General features: G+C 31.3%; 2 protein-coding genes and 1 long non-coding RNA gene across 3 annotated transcripts; 2 read left to right on the top strand and 1 right to left on the bottom strand.

Annotated features, from left to right (window-relative positions):
• Positions 1–5,452: 5,452 nt before the first annotated feature.
• LOC136972474 (uncharacterized) lies at positions 5,453–6,920 on the top strand. Its single transcript, XR_010880337.1, has 3 exons — positions 5,453–5,518; positions 6,648–6,737; positions 6,810–6,920. It is a non-coding gene; the product is annotated as an uncharacterized lncRNA (long non-coding RNA).
• Positions 6,921–10,994: 4,074 nt separating this feature from the next.
• Positions 10,995–11,532, bottom strand: LOC136972473 (transcription factor MafG-like). The gene is made up of 2 exons (XM_067267069.1): positions 11,500–11,532; positions 10,995–11,387 (listed from the first exon to the last, which is right to left on the bottom strand). Exons 1-2 carry the CDS (start codon positions 11,530–11,532, stop codon positions 10,995–10,997), a joined length of 426 nt encoding a protein of 141 aa, XP_067123170.1.
• Positions 11,533–21,505: 9,973 nt separating this feature from the next.
• On the top strand, positions 21,506–24,830 carry LOC136972481 (transcription factor MafG-like). The gene is made up of 2 exons (XM_067267074.1): positions 21,506–21,541; positions 24,438–24,830. Exons 1-2 carry the CDS (start codon positions 21,506–21,508, stop codon positions 24,828–24,830), a joined length of 429 nt encoding a protein of 142 aa, XP_067123175.1.
• Positions 24,831–27,123: the final 2,293 nt, after the last annotated feature.

The following is a 27,123-nucleotide window of genomic DNA, read 5'->3' as shown; positions in this document are numbered from 1 at the left end:
CTAATTTGAGGTGGAGAACATATATTTTAAATTAAATAAATTAAAAATATGATTAAAAGTTGTAGTCCGGCATCGTGACAATCTCACAATAATTTTTGCTCGTATAGCCCGGTCTTTCATTTATAATTTGCACAGGGCTAATGCAAGACCTTTTTACTATATACAGTACTGGTCACATATATTTATGGAGCCTGTATTGAACATAGCTTATATAAATTAAATATTTTATGTATACAAGCATACAGCAATACCATTAAATAGTTAAAATTTGGACCAGAAATTATCTAAACTTTCCATTGTCGTGATCTCTAACAACGTAATTAAATTTTCTTTCCGTTTTTTTAAAATAAACGTTTATAAAATTAATAAAATTAAACTAAAATATAATAATAATAAGAACAATTAAGGATAAACCATCTTTGTATGATAATTTATACGTTACCAAGGTTACACCAACCATCATTAATCGATTAATCATTAAAATTATCGATTATTTGGGAGTGTTTTCATATTAATTTCAAGTCGATCACGATTTATAAATGTTCAGCCGGAAATAGGCAAGTTCCTATAAATACAACCCTTGTATATATTATTTACATTTTTAATTTTCTTCAAATATGTAAGCTATAGTAACGTTAATTAAATTTTCTAACAAATAAACATATTTAACTTAAATTAATGATCATTATCATTACTACTATATTTGTTGTTAATTAGATTTAAGAGTTTCGAAACTTAACATTGATTATAATTATAATTTAATTTAGATTAATAATTTTTTATAAGTTAAATTTTATATTAGGTAAAAAATGCAATAATGTATTTATTGTCGTTTCTTAATATTAAATAAAAGAAAATTATAATGGAGTTTGAGAGATTGAAATAACGCCTAGGTCAGTCACAAATGTGGACAACTCCGAAACTTATTGGGCTGCAATTTTCAAAAATTATAGATCTATAAATTCCCACTAGCATCCGTTCTTTCCTTAATCTCGAGAATGAAGATAGATAGATGAAAGTCGAGACCAGATATGTAAAGCTTGATTTAAAAAATATTTTCAATTGAATTGCAGTTCAAAAATTTTCCCCTGAACGGAGTTAGATAGATGACCAGCATGGCTTCATTGTTAACAGGAAAAGAATGATGTACAGGGGCAAGACAAAACTAAAATTGATAGCATTGCTACGAAAAATTGCAGCCCGGAATTGTGATGCTGTCACAATAAATAATTGCTATTGTCTTTTAGAATTCACTTATATATATATATATTTATGTTAAGAATCGCTCCACAAAATCCACATAAATGAAATATTATTTAGTCTTTTATATAAAATAATGTGGAAATCCAACTGTGTCAGGCCTGGTCTAAATCTCTATAAGAGCACTCTTATTTTCAGCCGTATATTACAGTAGAGCGTCGATAAGTGGAACCAATTGGGGACTGGGGTCCTTCCAGTTAATGATTTGTTCCAGTTTCCGACTTTGTACGAAAAAATACATTAACCTGTCCGATGTTCAAATTTTTCTCCGTTGCGTATCGCTTCCTGTTGAATTTTTCTCCGTTGCGTGTCGCTTCGTGTTGAATTTTCGTCGATTTTAAACCTAACGAAAATTTTTAAACATGAAAATTATACTTTAGAAGTTATACTTTATCAAAAACATTCGATTCAGCCCGACACAGTCCGACTGAAAATCGTTCCACTTTCCGGCCATTCCACTTACCGACGTTCCACTTATCGACGCTCTACTGTATTAAAACATTATAAAAATTGATCATAATCTAGTTAAAAAGGTTAAACCAGAAAATTCTATCATTGTCATAAATTGTCAAAAATTTAAACAAAAAACCATACTAAATAATTACTTAGTCATTAACTACTTTATACTTGCTGAGAAATCTTTAAACGTTTTTTAGCCTATTTTATAGCCCATCTTCAGGTACAACCATTTTAGAATATCCTGATTCCAGAATAGGACAACATAAAGATGGAATGTTTACATTTAAATATATTTGAATTTAATAAATACAACGGTAAGGTGTATAATCTGCTACCAAAAAGATAAGCATATTATAAAGATGAAATGAAACAAATATTAGAAATAAAATTAAACAAACCAATAAAATAAACTGTAGGAGATAAGATGAAAAGATACCTAGAAGTATCTATGGGATGACGACACGAAAACTCGTAATTTTCTTCCCCAGCAATGACCAAATGAATGAAATGAATGGGGTTTTGCGCCTTTCCAACGGGCTGGCTACTTGGAATTTTCCGGGTTTTTTTTTTCAGATTTGTAACATCTAAATAAGAGCCAGTTTCTCATACAAAGTCCTCCCTGGAGGCATCCCTCTCGGCAAATTGCACACGTTGCCGTAAACAAATAAACCAAACCAAACCTAGTTTCCTTCCAACTTTATGGTCTACAGTTTATTTTATTTATATTATTCATTTTATTTATATTATTTATTTTATTTTATTATTGTGCTATACTTATCCTTTTGGAATCGTTGTAACCTTATCGTTGTATTTAATATATATTTAAATGTAAACATTTGAACGTTCCATCATTATGATGTTCTATTTTCGAAAGTTCGGTAATTAGGGTATTTCAAAACAGTCACATGGACTATAAAATAGGCTGAAAACGTTTGTATATTTTTAAAATGAGTCATTGTCTCACACTCGACTTATTCCTTGATTCCTCACTGGTGGTTCCATTATTATTATTTTTTGCTAACATTTTTTAAAATCACTTTTTACTTTCCTGACGGTAACGTATACATAAGAAGGGAAAGTAAAACCAGTAACAAATAAACAAAAAAAAATTTACAATTTTTAAAATAAGCCAGAACGATTAAATACAAATAAAGAAAAAATATATTTCTCTTACAGACAATACATATAAAATGCGTCTTTTATCCAGACGTCCTTTCTCACGCAGTTGAAGGATAAGACAATTCCACGGCGGAGTCGACCTTTTATTTCAGGCTTCTCGTCCGCCTCACAATGTAAAATAGTTTTTTCTTTATTTGTATTTAATCGTCCTGGCTTATTTTAAAAATTGTAAATTATTTTTTAATTGTGCTGCCACCGTTAGAGGGAAATATTGTACTATTTTATATTGTGAGGCGGACGAGAAGCCTCAAATAAAAGGTCGACTCCGCCGTGGAATTGTCTTATCCCTCAACTGCGTGAGAAAGGACATCGGGATAAAAGACACATTTTATATGTATTGTCTGTAAGAGAAAACAAAAGGAAATCCAACAACGAGTTGCGTAACTTTCCCGGCTGTTATGAGATTTTATTTAAAATAAAACACTCTCTGGTTACAGATGACATTACGCAACTGTCAGTTACGTAATGTCACCTGTAACCACTGTCGTTCTAACGGTCCTAACGAACGAATGTAATTTCTAAGTTTTGAAATAAATACGAACGGATATAGAAATATTATTAATCATAATAAATGGAATTGTGCTTGGCGCCATCTGTTATGAGATTTTGTTATAAAAATCTTTTATATTATTACTTATTATAAAATGATAAAAGGCTTAAGTTTTAGAATAGGAATGAGTTTTATGTAAAAATAAAAATAAAAAAAATAACATTGTAAATGCTAATAACGAGTAAAATCTTCATTTCAGTCTGACCCCTCTCGAGATATGATACCGTGACAGCCCTTTATCTCCTCACTCCCTCGACCTTTAACCACCAAAATTTACTAGCAACAATGTTCCTTGCACAAAAGCTATCATGCCAAATTTCGTTTCATAATCTTTACCCCATGTTGAAATATTAAACAAAACAGATTTTGGCATCTGTTTTGTTTCACACATATTTCACACACCGTGTTGTCACACACATTCACGGAATTTTCTTCCCGTTTCTTTCGACTTTTTCTATAAAAACTTTCTATATTTTTAATTATTATCGAATGGCAAAAAGTTTTATTCTTGAGGGTAGTGGTCAGTTTTGTAAAATATTGTAAACACTAATAACATATAACATCTTCATTAAGTCTGACTCCACTAGAGATATGACACATAACCCCCATCTATCTCCCCACCTTTCACCGCAAAAATTTATAGGCATCAATACCCATATACAAAAGCTGCTATGGCAAATCTCGTTTCTTAATCTTCACCCTATTCTAAGACATTAAACAAAATAGAAGCCAACACCCACACACAAATACGTACACACGGAATTTTTTGTCTTTTCTTTTACTTTTTTGGGGTTCAAGAAGTTTTAAAACATAAAAATATTTCAAATTTGACACGATTCCAATACTTTTCCTTGTTGGCCCATCAGTGGCCAAGCGGTTCCGTTCCCTGAACATAAATAGTCTATAGATCTTTCAACATGTAAATGAATAATTTAATTTATAAAAATGCCAATTCAGTATATTTTTTATTATAGGAGAAACGATATGAACATGCCAAGAACAGTAGTACCTAGAACAAAGCACGAAATTAATCTCTGCTTAAATTGTCTGTATCATCCGACTGTTTCCATTTTAAGAATATTTGGAATAAATCTAACAGTGGAGAAGATTTTTAGTAAACTCAAAAGAAGATATAGTAGATTTTTTATCATATTATTTTCTCACAATTGCTTAAAATACACATTATACATAATCCTTTTAAAATATCAAGAGGATTCTGATGCAGATAAATACATGATGTTCTGCGTACTTTATTATTTTCTAAATCTGTTCTGTGCAACAAATCAAATTATCGTTAGCTTTAATTTCGATAATAGAAGGATCCATTTCTATTCCGTATTATGGAGTAAAATGGAGAGTTACAACGCTCCTAATAAATCAAATATAGAAGATAAATTAAAGAGAGAAGAAATGATTTTTTTATTCTTTGTTACATTTTTCTATGCGCTAATTTGTCTATTGTCTCTCTGCCTTTATTTTCATATATTTCAAAATTATACGGAAACTAATATCATCTTAGTGTTATTGTACATCTTCACTTATACTTTGCAGAACATATTTAGTTTCGGTTATTATCTGTATTTTCTAACGTATTTAATTCTATTATCTCGTTCAATCTGTTATAAATTTAATTACATAACTAATTGGATAAATAGTAAATATTCTCAACGCGATCTAAATTTGATACAGATTAGAAAATGTCGTAACGATTATTATACTTTGTGTGATATAATTGAAGAGATTAACAATGTTTTTGGAAAATCTTTGATTGTTTTATTTATCACTCAATTAGTTTTCCTCTTCGCCATTTTATATCTTCTGGTTTTTATATATTGCTCCAATGATTTAAAAGTTTTAGTTGTAGTTTTGTCATCGGTTAAAGTTATTTTGTTTCTTCTTCTGTCCGTTTTTGCTGCGGAAATACCTAAAAGTGTAAGTAATTTTCAATTAATTACTGCTGTTAGTTATGGCTTATTTACATGGCTTCGTATTTCTTCACAGGCAAATCGTTGTTCGGATGCTATCTATAAATCTTCGTTACACTTTAACAGGTTTAAAGATGAATTATCGGTAAGTAATTATATTAGAAATTATAACTTTTTTGACTCTAGTTTCTTTTATATACTCCATTCACCTCTAGTATAGCCCACTAGTAACTGATATAAAACTAACGAAACCTGGTAGAAGGTCGCGAATTCGTGCTTGACTATCGGCGTATAAATTAATGTTATGTTTATTAACAAAAAATAAAATCTTATAAAGTCGCTTTGTTAATTAAGAAACATTCTGTGGGTGCCGGGGAGGTGGACGGAGTCGCACCTCTTTTTCTCGGCTGACAGGTCAGTGAGACCTGCCCACGTCAAGATGGCGGCTCGGTTTTGTTACGCGTCACGCGTTACGCGAGTGAGAGTGCGGAAGAGGATGGGTCCGACGGTAGAGCGGCGGCGATGCTCGAATAAAGGACATTAACAACGTATAATAACAACAACAACGATTTATTAAGACTAAAGCTGCAGATACAATTAGGGCGAGCTACTGTCGCCTAAGTTCGGATACGCAAAGGGAGAGTTTACACGACTTTGGGGAAGTCATACCTCTTAATCCGAGTCGCTCTTGTTACCAGCGAAAGTATCCTCGGCAAGGTATTCCTTCGTAGATGTCGGGTTCCCTCGGGACTTGGGACGCACACACACTGTCAAATCGACACTACGTAACCGACCCCCTTTCCTCTCTCGTCGCCCTTTTATCGTCTCGGTCACGTTTCTTGTTTTCACTAACCAGCATTATTCGAATGTTGTTCCTCGTGATTCATGTTTTCTCCTTGGGAACCAAACAATAAAATATTTTATTATTAGCGTTTTGGTTCCGGCGGGTTCAAATTTTCACAATTCTACGTATTTCGTTTATTCAATATACTGTATATACAATGTTTGTAGCAAAAGAAGCCAAACAAAAGAGGCCCGTTCTACTTCTGGGCCTAAGCTCTTTAACACCCTTGCTTGTATATCACTCAAATTTCATGTGGAACTGACTGATGTACAGGGAAATTATATATATTATAAACGTATAATTCCGGTGTAAAAGTTTAGTCGTTTGCCAAATTAAACGCAACGAACTTTATGATTTAAGCATGTATGTTAATAAACGGTTCATACTCTACATATACAAAAATTTACATACTTCCGTTCTTTTCTAACAGATTTATAAATTCATGAAAACAATTCACGGACCAATTATAGGATTATCCGGGTGTGGATTTTTCTTCATAACTTCTAATTCCATGTACTCGGTAAGAGACGAAATCAATAATTATCAATAAATGCATTATATATAATGACAATCTAATTATCTATAATTTCAGATTGCTGGAATTGTATTCTCTTATTTTATAATACTCGTTCAGTTTCACACGGCTATGCAAAAAAGTTGTAAAGTCGAATAATAAATTCCTATAAATGACTATGTAAACGATAATCACAAATTCTATTAGATAAATATTTAAATATACAAATAACCATATTATTTATTTATACTTTTCTAAGCTATGAATTTTTTTAAAGTTCTTCATGTTTTAAAATGTCATTGCAAAATTCTTCACAGGAAATGGAAAAATTGAATTTAACTTGCAATATTGCTTTTGACGTTTCTAGGTCCAATTGTGCTTTTTCTGTGGTCCAAATGGTCCAAATCTTATTTATTCCCGACAAACTCTGTCAAAGTGATTAAATGTTTCTGTCAATCTCGCATCAATTGGTGTCTCTTGATCGTTCCAAGTGTTTATTTTTATATACGATATCTCATCAAAAAGTTCCGTTTTTCGCTTATCAACATCGAATAAATCCATTTTAATACTAAATATTGGACACATTTTTGATAACAATTATCGACACTAGATTTAAATAAAGCTGTTCTAGACCGACCATTTTCTTCCAAATTTCTTAATTGATTGCGTGTACAGTCAGTGGTAGATAGTGCATGTCCAGTCTTTCTTTTAATTTAAATTTTAAAGTTTCGATTTCTGTAATAGCTTCCATAATACAATGAAACCTGGCTTAACGAAAACTTCGTATAACGAGCAAAATAAATTGTAAAAATTGACTCGCTTAACGACAGATGTTTCGAATAACGAGTGACAAGGAGAAAGGAAATCCCGGATTGCGGTATCTGTGTTGTTTAGCACTCGTTTCACTAGCATCTTAGTGTCGCTTGTGTTCACACATATTACGTATAAACATCAACAACCATAGTCCGTTATATAATAAACACGCCAAACGATATGTCAAATTCTTGGGCTATGTAAAGGCTATAATTAAATTTTAGAAATTAATAAATTTGACTAGAGGTAGGCAGTTATGCTGGTGTGAAAGTTCGAACCCACCGGAACTTAACCGGTAGTGATACATCCTTTTCCGCGCGTGTAGAAGGAAAAGGGATATGAGTCAAAGGGAAAAAAAATGAATCAGAAGGAACAACCGACGAAAGGTGCGGATTGGTAAAGCTGAACTACGTGACCACCTCAATAATAGGGCGTCGAGAGCGGAAAAAGGGGGTCGGTTACATAGAGTCCGTCCGATCGACCCCAGGTCGGTTACGTAGTGTCGATTAGACAGAGCGTGAGCGTCCCGAGTCCCGACGGAACCCGCCCGAACGAAAGGCATACCTTGCCGATGATACCTTGACCTAGAGGAAGGACCCACCCGGATCACGAGGTATGACCCCATTTCCTGTGAACTCTCCCTCCGCGAATCTGAACTCAGGCGACAGACGCTCGCCGTTTTTGTAATTGTCATGTTAGCTTTAATAAATTATTGTTGTTGTTATTATCCGTTGTAGTGTCCTTTATTCGAATATTATCATCCGCCGCTCTACCGTCGACCCCATTCACTTCCTCCACTCGCAGAAAAACGCGTAACGCGTAACTCATCCGAACCGCCATCTTGACGTGGGCAGGTCTCACGGACCTGTTAGCCGACAAAAAGGAGGAACGAGACTTAATGTCCGACTACAGGTAGGCAGTTATGCTGCCATCTCGTATTAAATTTAATGACCAATTCTAAAATTCTTATAACTTTTGTCCGAATTGAACATTTTTGTTTGCTCTTCCAATCTTGAGACTCTAAACAATCCATTGAGGTTCCAAGCATGTATATATCTGAGCCGATCCGAACTCGAACCAGATTTGTTGTAAACAGTGTAAACTAGTTTTGTTTTATTCGTTATAGGTTAAGTGGGTTAGGATTGGTTTCATAGAACTGTCTCCAAAGGCGAAATCAGTTTCTAACAGAAATATTAAGTAATGAATTTATATATATATACTGTATATATAAAAAAATGTCTGTCTGTTGTCTATAAACTTATAAACATTTTGACCAATTTGTAGTAATTTTTTCATATTTACTCTCTATTATCCTACGAAAAACATAGACTCTCACAAAATCTTGATTTCATCCCCATGACAGTTCGTGATAAGCGTAGTCAAGGTAACCAAACTTTTAATTGTGTTTGTATTTTAGTATTTGTCGTTACTATTCGCCTGGCATACTTTCTGCTGGTAAGTTTATAAAAGCGAGTCTAGACAAACTCTACACTAAAATCACTTAACAAGGGATTGCCATTCGAACAGTTCGCGGACCACACGGTAGATAATCATTGCTTTAGTTACGTTTCCGTAACGACGACGATATATTTTTCAAGAATAACTCCATAAAACACAACAAATAAATTATCAAATTATTTCTCTAGCACCCTTAAAACTTTTCTACAATTTTTAGATTACGAAGTACTGTATTAAATTTTGAATTATCGTATACGTTTTTCCTAACGAATTTTATTCTTCTTCACTTTAGTCTCGTATTATTTAATAACGGCAAAGCATATATTATTTTCATTTTGCTAAATTAAATGTTTTGAATCAGTACGCAAAGAACAATGTTTGACTTACAAGGGAAAGGTCTCTGCAACGTAACTCCGTCGTACCCGAGTAGGTTAATTTTATTCATTCTGAACTTTTGTTTCTAATGCTTTATCTAAGAGAATTTCTCTGTCATGTTATCCGGTACTTTCATATTATAAAAGTACCGAAATTATTTGTATATTATTCAATAATAAAGTGGAGGCATTGTTACACCGTTTCGTTATTTTAACTACTCATTGACAAACGATTTTAACAGACCACAGACACTAACGAACAATTAAAAAATAATAATAATAAATCTTAATGGAAATATTTTATTTCCAAACAGCATGCATATTAAATATATAGTGAAACTTCGTTATTTCGATATCGGATAATTCGAAGTCAAGTCCAGTCACCGGCCGAGAGAATAGGATTTTGCATACGCTTTAGTTCGAATAATTCGAAATACGCGTACAATGAAATTTGGAATCATTATCTGGTCCGGTTACCCGCAAAAATATCGTGTAATTCGAAATCTTCCATTATAAAAATGTGTTTATAAGAAAGTTTCCACTAACAAGTGACAGTTTCGGTTTGAGAAATTAATTAAAAATTGTTATATGTAACACGTATATCTGTAAACTTAGATAACATAATTCTAAATACATATAAATAGATCTAAGCATTTAAACTTAATTCTAAAGTAATTTGATTATTTATTGTTGTTTTTTAATCGTGAAAAATAAACTGACGTTATCAAATTAAATTAAAAAATTACCAGGACGAATTTACATTTCTTAATGTGAATGTAATTTTTTAATGTAATAATTAATTTTATAATTGTGTTAGCCACCGCTAGAGGGTTTTTTAATTTAATTTACATGTAGCCTCGAACGAAAGGTCTGTTTAGCCGTGAATTTGTTATTGCCTTTACAAAGCGAGTGAAAGGACAGAAGGAGTCGGACTCATTTGTATGTATAGTCCAGAAAGAAATATTTTTTCTTAATTGACGTTATCAAATCTTAAGTCGGCGAGTTGTGTTACAGAATGTTAAGATATTACAGGAACGTTACAGATGTAGTGTTGATCGAACTGTGGTCCTGCGAGTCCGAAGACTTCTCCGGAAATGTGTGACAAATATTACGCGACGAAGTTTCTGGGTAGTCACGTTAGCAATTGACGTCGAAATCCGGTCACATTTTATTTTCCTACGTCTCCGTAACGAAAAGAAACTTAAGCAATGACGCCCCGATCGATGCAGAGTTTTTAAATAGTCCAATCGTTTTGTTTATGACTCTTTTTTATATCGATCGGCAACAGACAAATCTCGGTGTTTTGGAAATTTACGTCCAATATGTTTGTTAAAACAAAATTAAGAAGAAAATCCGTACTGACAAGAAACTATAATTTTACCAAAAGTTTATTTTCAAAGATTTAAAAAGATAATAATTGTGGAATTGTGATTACTTACAAGCTACAGAATTAAAATACAATTAATATTTACAATGCAATACAGGCTGAAATATAATCATTCTATTACTCATTTCTTCCAAAATAATCAAGGAAGATGCAGTATAACTCATCTTCCGTGGATAAATAATAAATCTAATAGTGAACCGCTGATTCAACCGTACGACGAAATTCTTTCCTTCACGAAAACTCTTGCAAGATCTCAGAAATGAATACTTCGCACTCTTCGGGTAACCTTATATTGTTAACTTCCGCGAAAGTTTTCAACAACAGACTATTTTCGTGAATGTCCCTTATTTCCTGCTTTAATTGAACATTCGTTTGTTGTAATTGGGATATTTCACTTTTGATATCGTTAGTTTTTTCTTTTGAATTTTCTATCCTTTCTTGTATATGAGCCCTGAAGGCTGCGGCGTAACCGCGATTTTTTATTGTCCTTCTACGCCGCTTGATTAAGACTTTTTCTTCTTCATTGTACTGCTGTTGTTTAATTAGCAGATTCAGAAGCGGCGTAGAGAACTTCGTCAACTCTTCGTCCGAAAGAAGCTGTTTTACCTTATCTCTGTCGTTTTCCTAAAAGAAACAGGATGAATTTAAGAATAAGTCGTTATTAATAAATAAGAATTAATCATTAATTCTTTTTATTTTCATTTACGCGTAAACCTTCATTCGTGAGCTACTTTACTTCTACGATGCACTTTTCCACTATGTTCGTCATTCAATAGTACACAAATATTTCGTTAAATATTTAACGTTATTAAATACGAATACAAGAATATTTTAAAATGAAATGAATATATTATTGTTATTATTTTGGATGTTTTGTATTAATAATAGTTCCAGAACTTATCCCTTCTCTAAAACAGTTTCGTTTCCGAAAAAGGATACAATTCAGTGCAATATCGAAGGATTTTATTTTTAACTAATTTAATTATAATATGCTTTAATTAGTCTTAAAAATAAATGAATAATGATTATTTATTAATTTTGATAAGTTCGATTTCACACCATAATAATAATGCAGTGCATTATGTGAAATAACTTTAATTGTATAAAGACTAATCTAGGTTATAGTCATTTAAAGCACGAGTTGTTAAAAAAAACTAAAAGGAATGGCCGTCAATACAATTAATATAAATCTCTAATTTAACATGTGATCTCTTATATCAAGTCTAGTTTATAACATTTAATTGTCTCGACAGTTACTTCGTCATAATACAAACACAAATAAAACGAAACTTACCATTGAGGATCGAACAACGCTTTCAGTATTTTACGGAATGGATGAGCTGTGGTGACAGACTGAGCATTCTAGATACCGAGCGACTCTAAAACCGGAGCTTTTATAGCAAAATGATAGGTACTTGATAGGTGTTTACGTGTGACGTCAAAATAATAAGACAATAGTGTGAAGGCAGGAAAAGTAAATCCTTAAGGCTATTTACCGGGAACTCGTTATCCTTAATGACGTTGTTTGCTGATAACTCATTAGCATTCTTCGTGCATCGTAAAATATATAAATAGTTTCAAACACTATGTAAGTAACTATTTATATATTTTAAGCAATATACAATTGATAGCTGCAGAATTTATGCAAAATTAAAATATATTTTCTTAAAATACTCATAGTTCTTTCACACAAGAATAAAATTATCGTTGAGCTTCTTAATGATGTCAAGTGAATATTCAATTCGATTAAATTTTATGAAAATACCAAATACATTTTATTTTATTTAAAAAATTAATGTTGCAATGATTTCTCTTCAGGATCTTTCGTAATAAATTCAATTGGTGAGTGTGAAATTAATCTGTAAATTATAATTGCAAATAAATTTGCATGAAAGCGTCTTTACAAATATTATTATACCGATCATTTCAAAACTTTATATCGAAGTTTTTATCTACCTATAATAAAAAGAAACAGTTATCGCCGTGTTATCGTCGATATTGGTAACCGAATCCCCGGCATTATCGAAAGTAGTTTTAAGAATAAATTCCTGGTCAGTAATGACAACCAAAATAATGCATATTTTACATTATTTAAAGAATTGAATAGAAACGTTTACAGACATAAAAACGAAAGAAATGCCTTTTTCTTTTTAATAAATCTATTCGGCAAATTTCTAAGACAGCGTGTCATTTTGATCGTTTTAAAATGTTTTATTTAACAAAAAGTCGATAGAAATAAATATGATTAAAAGTAATAAATAATGACGAACCGATAAATAGTCGTAATTAAATTCTTTTCAACGAATTCTTTTTCATTGAAAGAAAGTTTAGAACGAGTGACGAATAAACACATTTGATCAAGCGATAAGAAAAACAAGATACAAAACATTTCTGGAAAACCTCTTAACAAGGTAAATAAGATTAACAAGGCATAAAACAGATATTGTAATTGTCTTAGGTTTTCAATTCTATTGCATTAAATTCGCTATAAAGAAAGAAAGAAACATCGAGATGAATTCTTGTTGTATCTGTTTCAAATGCTGAAAATACTAAATGAACTTTTTCTAGGAAAAAGTTGTTTTCTGTGTATTTAGTGGAATGAATAATCGTCAGATTAAGCAATTGGCCTGTGGCCCAAGGTAGACAGACTAATGGCGTTTTCATTTGCTAGATTCATGCTGTGAAAAGTTATCGTGCACAAATTGTCTAATTAACCGAATTTTGTTGTTTTCTTCTATGATTAATTGGTAGCATTATCCAACTTAATTACTCAAAAATAATGAAGAAAACCAAAAATACTATATATTTGATTTTAATTTATTTGAGAGAAAAATACTTTACATAGCAATATAATTTTTATATTTCATAGTTAAAAACAGTAATAATATTACAGTTTAAGAAATTTTTATTTATACGTTTATTATATTCCAACAAACTTCAGTGTGTGCAAATATTTTATTAATCCCCAATACTGTCATATAGGCTATATACACTAGAGAGTTCAACCCCAGCTTCTCTCCAATCTTTCCTCTTCCAAGTTCTACATTTTTTAAAGTTTTATTGATTAAATGAAAGCTTTAAAATGTTATTATAAACAAATTAAGAAAAAAAGATAATGACTATTTATACAAAATAAATAGATTAAAATAATGCCAAGCATTTTGCAGTTATTAACTTTTTTAAAAAGATCAAATAGGTTTTAAATTAATCGACTGCAAACATTTCGTGGCATTTTATAAGGTTTCGTGTCGGGCATGACGATATACGAATTCGAATAACGAAATAAAATATTTCCGAAAAGCGATGTTGACAGTATTATTGAGAAATTGGTAGTAGTAACATTAAATCCATTGGCGAACGGCCTTCTTTTTTCTCATTTGAAGCTCTTAAAACAAGTTGATTTGACCGAGAAAAAAATTATTTAAAATTGGTTTCATGCCTACTTTATATATTTTAATGTGTAGAAACACTGTGTTTCTCCTCTCTTTTTCAAATGACTAAAATTAAAAATTATGTTAAAAATTGTATTATTAGTATTATAAATGAAAAACTTATTTTCAAATATTATCTCTCGAAACGGAAAAACTAAGATTTCATTATTAATTTTTCTCTACAATCGTAATTATTTAGTTTTATCTTTACGTTTTATTTATTCTTTATATACGAATGTTACAGTGAGGTTGTTCTAAATTAATTTTAATTAATCGTAAGAATTTGTACTGAATGCTTTATTAATTTAAATATCTTCAACGAATTATAACTTAAGGCTTTATTGATAAAGCTTCCTGTCCTTTTTGCCCCTTATTGTTTTATTTTTTTATAGCTACTTTTTGGCTGTTTGGGTGGACTTATCGCACCACGGTTTTTACTGGATTTTTCTTACTATTTTTTATTAGACTTTTGATCTCCAAGATGTACATTTCGGGTTTTTCTAATCTCCTACAGTTGGAGTTTTACAATTTTATATTGGTATATAATTTTAACGGGTATATTTTTCCATTAGATGGTATAATTTTCTTTTTTTCTTGCGTAAGTATATAAGGGAAATTTTAGATGATTTTAATGAATCGGCAGACCCTCTTTCAACACCCGGTCCATCACCTAGGTAGTTTAATAATCATGATGAAAGGTGGATTGATTGAGAGATATTTTGTGAACTTGGCAATGTAAATATATATTGACAAAACTTGTGACATGAAGTATTGTCGCATTCACTCGGTCACGTGATTACCCAGTCACTTCTTCGAGCACCTGACAACTGTGACGGCTTCCTGACAAATTATTCCTCTCGTGTAAGTATTTTCACTATACTTTCAGGCATCACGTGATAGGATAGCGAAATCATATTTCCCTAATTGTCATTCACCTCTTTTTGAGCTGCGAAGTGTCCGCCGACCGCAGATTGATAAACCTTGCATAAGTTACTTTTCCGGTAACACCGTAACATTCTACAACAAAACCCACCGAATTAAGATTTCACAACGACCATTTATTTTTAAGTATTACCTCGGATAAATTATATAACAATAGTATATAAGACGTTTGGCAAATTTCATATAAAGACTATTCTGTTTAGAAAAAATAATTTTTTTTAACAATTTCGTGTTCACTTTTGTGAAATTAAATAAAAACAATTATAAAATGGTCTACGGCGAATGAATCACACAGATGTGACGTTCGATGCTGTTAACGCCAAAAAACAAACTTTTCACGTCAGATAAAAAACACATTTTCTAGTGCATTTCAATACGATTTCAATTTTACAATAAAATGTTAAAAATCTCATTTGAATCGCAAATTATCTGGAATAACAAGATGTTGTAAACATATACCGTAATGCATTGCCCGCTTCACATAGTATACCTAGGGATTGCAATCCAGCAGTGTTTTCAATTCAGCTGGATTTTTGCTGGACCAACATCATTCCAGCTGGATCCAGCGCGGATGTATTTTTGGTGCAATAAAGTGTTATCTATCTATCTATCCAGCAATTTATGGTATTTTTAAAAGAAATAAGTATTTTTAAAAAAAATGTTTTAAGAAACTTTTATTATTTAGACTGGTCACTATAAATCAGTAAAACTTCTTACACATTTAGGTAGTAAACTTAACTTTGGTTCGGTTTAACACTTGAGATAGAGATAATTAACTTTATAATTATAATCTAACTAAACATTTAATGTAATCTTTAAGTTAAATAACAGCAATAATTAATTTATACTAATATATTATAATAATGTAAGGACGAATAATCAGTGGCTAAGTGGCTATCAGTTTTACCAGTTTTTTTATATAGGCTCTACATGTCGGTCTGTAGTTATTTATGAGTAATTTAATTATTAGTGTTAGTAAAGTAGTGAGTAAGTAATTAGTAGTAGTCTAGTAGTTAGTTACTATTATCACAATCATGAATCACATACATTCATATCATCATATATCTAAGTGACTGATACTCATTAATTTAACTGTTTAACTAACTAGGTTGTCTCAGTTTCTCACTAATTTTCACAATAAAATTGGCTATCGTAGCCCACTAATTACTTATAGAATTAAAGTTAAAAACTCATACTTAATAGAATTAGAGTAGAAGTTATAAAATATTAGTCTTGTCTTGAATAAAGTATTTTAAATGATTAAATAAAATTAAATCAATCACTTCTGTTATTTTTTTTACTTTTCTGGAAATAGGATCTCAAGAAACAAATGGTATTGATGGTGTTGTCTCCCAACCGACTTCTTAATGAATTGCATATATATCCCGCTGCGAAGGCCCTTTCTGCCTCTACGCTAGTTGATTTCGGGGTCATCAAACAATCATAAATCGTTCCGTCACGTGATTCATTGACGTCACAACCGACTGTAAATTAGAATTATGCACCAGGACTAGGAGAGGAGTTACTTATTTTATTTAACGCGAAGACACTTTATTTAGCGAGAGCGGGAAGTCAACTGGCAATTAGATCAGCAGAAGTAAAAAGGCGGGCGATGCGGTATAGAGAGGGGGTGTAGCACGTCCCACACTGAACGGCAACGTCACTCTCGCCACCGAGCGATAGCGCACGTAGCAAATTGGCAACGCCGACAACGTAGACTTTTGCACCATTATTTAGAAAGTTAATTGAGTATTTGCGGATCCGCAGCGCTGGATCCAGCAGGCCGAAGAATGCTCTGGATCCAGCTGGATTGCTGGATGAGGGATCCAGCAATTGCAATCCCTAAGTATACCCGATATGCATTTTATCTGCAGACATTTCGATTTGATTTTAAGCAAACAAAACGTCGAGTACTGTTTTAAAATTAGCTTATAAAGAAAGAAAACAGCATCACATTAGCAGTGATGCGCTAAATTTTCCAAGTATCTTAATTAAAATGCAAAGCTACATTGCAAATCACTTTCGGCACGAATAGAAAACTCATCAACGCCTTATTTGCTGAGGAAAACGTATCTGTCAGGTAAAGACAGCTGTTAAAATCGCGTTAATTAAAGACGACAAAGAAAGGCTCGAGAGGTATTATATGGATTCATATCTAGTATTAAGAAATAACGTTAATCGGGATATAAATGGTGCCGATTGTTACGACGAAATTAAAATGTGCGGCGTGCTGAAATCATGTGTCTAACGCAACTGCATTACAATATTTAAATATGCTGTTTAGATTTGAAAAGAAATCTGCAGTGTAAAGTATTAAACAGAATTTTAATTTTTTACAACTTCATATAACTTAAAATATTACAAATCTATTTAGTTTTATTGTTTTATTTTTGTACATGTAAATAAATTTAAAATACATTTATTTATATTTTTTGAATAAAATTATATTGTATAATTTTTACCACAAGCTATATATTTGGAGAGGCCCCGCATTTTATGATTACCTCGGGCCGCGATTGCCCCTTCCCCATACCCTAACATCCATAAACAAAGAGAAAAAACATTCGAATTTTTTTTTCATTTCTGGACGTTTCAAGGTTCCGAGTTCAAAACTGTAAAAATCTTCAGGGGTCAGTTTTTAACCGATCGACAGTCTTTCCCTCTTTTATATATAACAGAGCCGGAGAAGTAAAAACTAAAAGAAAAACGCTCAGTGGTCTGATAAGTTTTCATATTCTAATATTACTACTAACTATTTGGACTGGAGTTAACATATTCAATCAATCAAATTATAATACGATTTAATTTATTTTAAAAAATCTACTTAAAATACCGGTAAGTATTTTGTACATTCCGTGTATGTTTGATAATTTCAAAATTAAACAATTAAAAATTAATATTGAATTTAACATTTAGAAATATTTACAGTCAAGTTTACAAAATATCTCAATTAATCGGCCTTCCAGCATATTCATTAAACTGCCAATGTGATGGACCGGGTATGAAAAGATGGTCTGCTAATTCATTAAAATCCTTTAAGATTTTCCTTGTGTACTTTTCTATCTTCTTTGGTAACGTTGCATTTCTCGATTTGTACGTAGATTTCACTCTGAGACAGTGGCGTAGCGAGGGTGGTGCACGGGGGTGTATCGTGCACCGGTTGCCACTCGCAGAGGGGCGCCCAAATGGTTTCCAAGACAAACTATGTGTTTCTGGAGGGGGAGGGGACGCCAATAAAGTGTCGTGCCCCGGGCGCCAGTCATGTTCGCTACGCCACTGCTCTGAGAACGTCTTCTTTCAATTGCCGGGCTTCTTCCTTTAAATTTGAATTTTCGTCTTTCGATTCAGAAATGTCGTTCTTCATCTCTTTCGTGTCGTTTTTCAACTTGCCAATTAATTTCTTCAGCTTATCTTTACAATTTTCTTCTCGTTCACGGCGTTTCAAGTATGTTCTCCGCCATTTCATATATCTGATCGCCGCCCATCTTTGGTATCCGGCCACTTTAAAAAAAAAACTGTTTTGGTTCGTCAATCGATCGACTGATCAATTCGTCGTCTGCAAGGATTATAAATTCATGTGTACTGGTGGGTTTCTTGCAGGAAAAAAACTATTGTTTTTCTAATAAATAAATAAATAAATAAAAACATAAATAAATAAAACTTTCCATTGCAGCCGAAAAATATTTTCAGTTATTTAAGGAATAGCTAAAAATTTATACGAAATTCAGTGCACGAGGGTAATACTAAATTGCTTCTTAGGTACTAAACGACTGTAATGTCCAAGCACCTGTTTTGGGCAGTTGTTCAATTGTGACGTTAAAAATAATTAGCAAATAAACAAGCGAGGGAAAATGGAAACCGAGAACTCATTAGCATTCTTAATGCATAGTTTAGTGTTTGTAACTATTTATATATTTTAAACGTTATACAATTGATAATTCTTGAATTTATACGGAATAAATTATGTTTCCTAAATTAATCATTATAATTTTCATATTATTAATCTATTAAAATAATATCTTATTAAATTAGGTTAACGTTGTCTTGGATTAATCTTCAAATGCACATTAGTTCCCAACTGTAAATTCTACCGAATGCAAAAGGAATGTCTCGTAAGAATAAATAATTTAAAAATTCGGTTAATTGGTGATAAATATCGAAACGCTTGTCATTAATAACAATTATTAATATCAAAGTTAAAATGTATTTATGAAAGGGATACTTAACGACCACAACTAAAAGTACAGAGACAATTATCTTTCTCATCGCTTGTCGATCTCACTTACGGTGTTAAAAAGTTTTCAAAAGGTGTTTTGTGTCTTGTTTTCTTATCAGTTGTTCCAGATTTGCTTATTCATCGGGCGTATAAAGTTAATTAGAATAAAAATAATGGGTTCGGAAGAAGTTAACTGTGTTTATAGCATCGTTTATTTATTATAATTTATAATAAATTACACGTATTTACATTGAAAAATGATCAAATAAGTCAATTAAGTAAATTATTTACTTCGCTATTGTACATTGCAGTCAATAAAAATTTCAATATGTGCTCCCAAAATAACGCCCTTTTGAAAGTGACGTTCACCGCCTCACCCCACTGTTTATAAAAACATAATATTTTGTGATTATTACTTCATATACCATACAATATTTTCACGTGCTTAAATGACGTAAACAATAATTTCGAAATTTTTCTTTTTCACTTGTCTATTTAATAAATATAAATAAATAATTTAATTTGCTTAATTTCGTCACGAGTGTTTTTCTCTCGCCAAAATACAGAGGTTGCCGCCGACGTTTTCATGGCGAAAACGTAAACATCAAACGTTCAGCGCCGCCTTCCTGTAAGCCTAGAAGTTTGACAATGACGTTTGGAACGTCGAGCATGATTTCACTGACGTTCGCTTTTCGTTACTTGCCTCCTTCCTTGGCTTTCATGTTCAAAAATATCGTAACGATTCATCGATTCTCGATGGCGCCTTTTCCGTGTTTACGCGCTTTTTATTAACTTAACTCTGTATATCAAGATGGAATTTCGATACTCAATTTCCGCAATCTCCCATCAAGTGGAAACTGTGCATACATACGTATTTCCGACAAGTATACATTGCAATAAAATAAAATAAAAATCTTCTTCTAAATTTTCTTCTGTTTTCGTGAGAAACTTTCGTGACGACTTGAAGCTAAATATTAAAAGTTATATTTACATATGCAGAATAGATAAATAGAAAAGAGAACAATTTTGCAATCAATAGAAGTTCGTTTTGGACCTTTTTTCTGGTTCTCGCCTATAGAAATAGTATATATCATCGAAAATAATGTAATATATTTGAGTATTTACGATAACTAATATACACGTGTCTAGAAACTCTACTTGTCCTGAGGCGTTGTTGAAAATGTCCCGCGAACGTCGACCAACAGCTGTTCTCAAGGTCAATCAGTTGTAAACACCGTACTGCCGCGCGTGTATCCTTTCGTCTGTGTTACATGAAAGAAAAATATATTTAAATAATACATAATAAAAGAAAAAAGTTTTATATTAAAATTTTAAAAAAATGCTTTTTATAAGATATTGCATTTCAAATTATTATATTTTTTCGTGGTAGTTTTTTCTGTAAAATTTGTTAGGTTAGGTTTGGTTAGCATATAATAAAACTACAAATTATTATAGAATAAATATTTTAGTAATATAAAATATTTTATTTATATTTGTATAAGAATATTAACCATATAACTGTTTGTATAATTCAGCGAATAATGTACAAACCGGATGAGAGGATGTATTGGACTACGAAAGAGATATTTCTCATCTCAATTTTTGGCAAATTAATTTCAAAATATAGATATTTTGCAATGAATCAAAATTTACATTTTAACCAATAATTAAACTTATGATCCGAATACCCATCCAAAACCAAAACTGGACAAAATTTGGCCGATAGTAATAAATTTAAACTCAGTCGCTATACCCCAGAAAGAGACATAGCAGTAAAGGAGAGTCTCGTACTATTTCAAAGGTCGTCTATCGTGGAAACAATACATTCCTCTCAAACGGTCTCGTTTCCGTGTGAAATTCTATAATTTGTGTGAATCCGCATCCGGATATTTATAGTTTTATTATTTATACTGGAAAAGGTACTCTTCTAAACGAGAAATATAAAAATATGCCATTCCCATCCCAAATTGTTTTATTATTAGCAGACTCGTTAGACAAATGCCACTACCTAACAACAAATAATTTTTACACTTCCCCACAGTTAACGAATTATCTTATATCGTGCCGTACGGATCTTTACAGAATATTAGGGACGAATAAAAGAGAGGTTCCGGTTGTTATTCATTAAATAAAAATAGAAAAACGAACAGAAAATGGCGATGCAGAGAGGCAAAGTTATGATTACAATGGTAAGAAAAGAAACGCGTGGCTGTAGAAATAAAGCCACAAGTTGTTGTCGACTATGGGAGGTGAGGTGTTGACAAACTTTTAATAATATATCATGGATATAATTAAGTACTGTAAACAGACAAAACATTAATTGTTTTTCAGCTTAAATCGGATGATTGCAACAAACGGATAATTTATTATTTTTAGCTATCGCCGATATTTCTAACACTTAAATTACAGTTTGTTGAAGATATTTAAATTGATAATCATAAGGATTTTACTGGGTGCATTAATTAAAATTAAGTTACAGTAAATTTGTTTAAACATTGTTAAAACATTCGCACATAAAGACTATATAAAATAAAAACATAAAACTAAATAATTACGAGCATAGAGAAAAATTAAAAATGAAATCATTTTATTATTCCTCATTACGGAAAAAATATTTTAAAACAATTATCAACACAGTTTGCAATTTTACTTATAAAAAATAAATATATAAATAGAACTTGAAGGAGAAAATATTGGAGAGAAGCTGGGGTTGAACTTTCTAGTGTATATAGCCTATATGACAGTATCGGGGATTAACAAAGTATTTGCATACACTGTTGTTTGTTCGAATATAATAAACGTATAAATAAAAATTTCTTAAACTGTAATATTATTACTGTTTTAGCTATGAAATATAAAAATTATACTGCTATGTAAAACATTTTTCTCTCAAATAAATTAAAATCAAATATATAGTATTTTTGGTTTTCTTCATTATTTTTGAGTAAATAAGTTGGATAATGCTACAAATTAGTCATAGAAGAAAACAACAAAATTCGGTTAATTAGACAATTTCTGCACGATGGCTTTTCACAGCATGAATCTAGCAAATGAAAACGCCATTAGGGCCTCAGGCCAATTGCTTAATCTGACGATTATTCTTTCCACTAAATACACAGAAAACAACTTTTTCCTAGAAAAAGTTCATTTAGTATTTTCAGCATTTGAAACAGATACAACAAGAATTCATCTCGATGTTTCTTTCTTTCTTTATAGCGAATTTAATGCAATAGAATTGAAAACCTAAGACAATTACAATATCTGTTTTATGCCTTGTTAATCTTATTTATCTTGTTAACAGGTTTTCCGGAAATGTTTTGTATCTTGTTTTTCTTATCTCTTGATCAAATGTGTTTATTCATCGCTCGTTCTAAAGTTTCTTTCAATGAAAAATAATTCGTTGAAAAGAATTTAATTGCAACTATTTATCGGTTCGTCATTATTTATTAGTTTTAATCGAATTTATTTCTATCGACTTTTTGTTACATAAAACATTTTAAAACGATTAAAATGACACGATGTCTTAGAAATTTGCCGAATAGATTTATTAAAAAGAAGAAGACATTTCTTTCGTTTTTATATCTGTAAACGTTTCTATTCAATTCTTTAAATAATGTAAAATATGCGTTATTGTGGTTGTCATTACTGACCAGGAATTTATTCTTAAAACTATTAATACTTTCGATAATATCGGGGATTCGGTTACCAATATCGACGATAACACGGCGAGAACTGTTTTTTTATTATTATAGGTAAATAAAAACTTCGATATAAAGCTTTGAAAACATCGGTATAATAATATTTGTAAAGACGCTTTCATGTAAATTTATTTGCAATTATAATTTACAGATTAATTTCACACTCACCAATTGAATTTATTACGAAAGAACCGGAAGAGAAATCATTGCAATATTAATTTTTTAAATAAAATAAAATGTATTTGGTATTTTCATAGAATTTAATCAAATTTAATATTCACTTGACATCATTAAGAAGATCAACGATAATTTTATTCTTATGTGAAAGAACTATGACTATTTTAAGAAAATATATTTTAATTTTGCATACATTCTGCAGCTATCACTTGTATATTGCTTAAAATATATAAATAGTTACTTACATAGTGTTTGAAACTATTTATATATTTTACGATGCACGAAGAATGCTAATGAGTTATCAGCAAACAACGTCATTAAGGATAACGAGTTCCCGGTAAATAGCCTTAAGGATTTACTTTTCCTGCCTTCACACTGTTGTCTTATTCTTTTGACGTCACACGTAAACACCTATCAAGTACCTACCATTTTGCTATAAAAGCTCGTGTTTTAGAGTCGCTCGGTATCTAGAATGCAACAGCTCGGTCTGTCATCACAGCTCATCCATTCCGTAAGATGCTGAAAGTGTTGTTCGATCCTCAATGGTAAGTTTCGTTTTATTTGTGTTTGTATTATGACAAAGTAACTGTCGAGACAATTAAATATTATAAATTAGACTTGATATAAGAAATCACATGTTAAATTAGAGATTTATATTAATTGTATTGACGGCCATTCCTTTTAGTTTTTTTTAACAACTCGTGCTTTAAATGACTATAACCTAGTCTTTATAAAATTAAATTTATTTCACATAATGCACTGCATTATTATTATGGTGTGAAATCGAACTTATCAAAATTAATAAATAATCATTATTCATTTATTTTTAAGACTAATTAAAGCATATTATAATTAAATTAGTTAAAAATAAAATCCTTCGATATTGCACTGAATTGTATCCTTTTTCGGAAACGAAACTGTTTTAGAGAAGGGATAAGTTCTGGAACTATTATTAATACAAAACATCCAAAATAATAAGAATAATATATTCATTTCATTTTAAAATATTCTTGTATTCGTATTTAATAACGTTAAATATTTAACGAAATATTTGTGTACTATTGAATGACGAACATAGTGGAAAAGTGCATCATAGAAGTAAAGTAGCTCACGAATGAAGGTTTACGCGTAAATGAAAATAAAAAGAATTAATGATTAATTCTTATTTATTAATAACGACTTATTCTTAAATTCATCCTGTTTCTTTTAGGAAAACGACAGAGATAAGGTAAAACAGCTTCTTTCGGACGAAGAGTTGACGAGGTTTTCTACGCCGCTTCTGAATCGGCTAATTAAACATCATCAGTACAATGAAGAATTAAAAGTCTTAATCAAGCGGCGTAGAAGAACAATAAAAAATCACGGTTACGCCGCAGCCTTCAGAGCGCACATCCAAGAAAGGATAGAAAATTCAAAAGAAAAAACTAACGATATCAAAAGTGAAATATCCCAATTACAACAAATGAATGTTCAATTAAAGCAGGAAATAAGGGACATTCACGAAAATAGTCTGTTGTTGAAAACTTTCGCGGAAGTTAACAACATAAGGTTACCCGAAGAGTGCGAAGTATTCATTTCTGAGATCTTGCGAGAGTTTTCGTGAAAGAAAGAATTTCGTCGTACGGTTGAATCAGCGGTACACTGTTAGATTTATTATTTATCCACGGAAGATGAGTTATACTGCATCTTCCGTGATTGTTTTGGAAGAAATGAGTAATAGAATAATTCGAATTTAAGCCTGTATTGCACTGTAAATATTAATTGTATTTTAATTCTGTAGCTTGTAAGTAATCACAATTCCACGATTATTATCTATTTTAAATCTTCGAAAATAAATTTTTGGTAAAATTATAGTTTCTTGTCAGTACGGATTTTCTTCTTAATTTTGTTTTAACAAACAAACTGGACGTAAATTTCCAAACCACCGAGAATTGTCTGTTGCCGATCGATATAAAAAAGCGTCATAAACAAAACGATAGGACTATTTAACAACTCTGCATCGATCGGGGCGCCATTACGTAAGTTTGTTTTCGTTGCGGAATCGTAGGAAATGAAATGTGACCGGATTTCGACGTCAATTGCTAACGTGACTACCCAGAAACGTCGTCGCGTAATATTTGTCACACATTTCCGGAGAAGTCGTCGGACTCCCAAAACCACAGTTCGATCAACACTACATCTGTAACGTTCCTGTAATATCGTAACATTCTGTAACACAACTCGCCGACTGAAGATTTGATAACGTCAATTAAAAAAAAATATTTCTTTCTGGACTATACATATAAATGAGTCCGACTCCTTCTGTCCTTTCACACGCTTTGTAGAGGCAATAACAAATTCACGGCGAAACAGACCTTTTATACGAGGCTACATGTTTTCCGTCCAATGTAAATAAGTTAAAAAACCCTCTAGCGGTGGCTAATACAATTATAAAATTAATTATTACATTAAAAAATTGCCAGGATGAATTCACATTAGGAAATGTAAATTCGTCGTGGAAATTTTTTAATTTAATTTGATAACGCCAGTTTATTTTTCACGATTAAAAAACAGAATAAATAAATAATCAAATTACTTTAGAATTCAGATTAAATGCTTAGATCTATAAATATGTATTTAGAATCATGTCATCTAAATTTACAGATATACTTGTTATATAAAACAATTTTGGTTTTACCAATTAATTAAACATTGCAACTTGGGAGTGGAAACTTTCTTATGAACACATTTTTATAATGGAAGATTTCGAATTACACGATATTTTTGCTGGTAACCGGATAATGATTCCAAATTTCATTGTACGCGTATTTCGAATTATTCGAACTAAAACGTATGCAAAATCCTATTCTCTCTGCCGGTGATTGGACTTGACTTCGAATTATCCGATATCGAAATAACGAGGTTTCACATATATATATATATATATAATATGCATGCTTTCCTGTTTGGAAATAAAATGTTTCCATTAAGATTTCTTCTTATTATTATTTTTTTAATGGTTCGTTATTGTCTGTAGTCTGTTTAAAATCGTTTGTCAATGAGTAGTTAAAATAACGAAACGGTGTAACAATGTCTTCACTTTATTATTAAATAACTACGGTACTTTTATATTATGAAAACACCAGATAACATAACAGAGAAATTCACTTAGATAAAGCATTAGAAACAAAGTTCAGAATGAATAAAACCAACCTACTCGGGTACGACGGAGTTACGTTGCAGAGAACTTTCCCTTGTAAGTCAAACATTGTTTTCTGCGTACTGATTTAAAACATTTAATTTAGCAAAATGAAAATAATATATGCTTTGCCGTTATTAAATAATACGAGACTAAAGTGAAGAAGAATAAAATTCGTTAGGAAAAACGTATACGATAATTAAAAATTTAATACAGTACTTCGTAATCTAAAAATTGTAGAAAAGTTTTACGGGTGCTAGAGAAATAATTTGATAATTTATTTGTTGTGTTTTATGGAGTTATTCTTGAAAAATAAATCGTCGTCGTTACGGAAACGTAACTAAAGCAATGATTATCTACCTGTGTGGTCCGCGGGCTGTTCGAATGGCATTCCCTTGTTAAGTGATTTTAGTGTAAAATTTGTCTAGACTCACCTTTATAAACTTACCAGCAGAAAATATGCCAGGCGAATAGTAACGACAAATACTAAAATACAAACACAATTAAAAGTTTGGTTACCTTGACTACGCTTATCACGAACTGTTATGGGGATGAAATCAGGAAAGTTTTTGCGAGAGTCTATATTTTTCGTAGGATAATAGAGAGTAAATATGTAAAAATTAATACAAATTGGTCAAAAAGTTTATAAGTTTATAGAAAACAGACAGACATCCTTTTATATATACAGTATACAGTATATAGATTTATTACTTAATAT

This window comes from Centruroides vittatus, unplaced genomic scaffold (genome assembly GCF_030686945.1).
Source record: "Centruroides vittatus isolate TY-2023 unplaced genomic scaffold, ASM3068694v2 contig_2920, whole genome shotgun sequence".
Classification (NCBI taxonomy): Eukaryota; Metazoa; Arthropoda; class Arachnida; order Scorpiones; family Buthidae; genus Centruroides; species Centruroides vittatus.
The sequence above is the reverse complement of the archived record's forward strand: the minus strand, read 5'-3'. Positions and strand labels throughout refer to the sequence as shown.

Excerpts from the sequence above, each read along its gene's own strand:
- LOC136972481 (XM_067267074.1), top strand. The coding sequence starts at position 21,506 with ATGGCGATGCAGAGAGGCAAAGTTATGATTACAATG. Across the intron at positions 21,542-24,437 it reads GCAAAGTTATGATTACAATG|GAAAACGACAGAGATAAGGT; the intron begins GTAAGAAAAGAA and ends TGTTTCTTTTAG.
- LOC136972473 (XM_067267069.1), bottom strand. The coding sequence starts at position 11,532 with ATGACGAACATAGTGGAAAAGTGCATCGTAGAA. Across the intron at positions 11,388-11,499 it reads TGGAAAAGTGCATCGTAGAA|GAAAACGACAGAGATAAGGT; the intron begins GTAAAGTAGCTC and ends TGTTTCTTTTAG.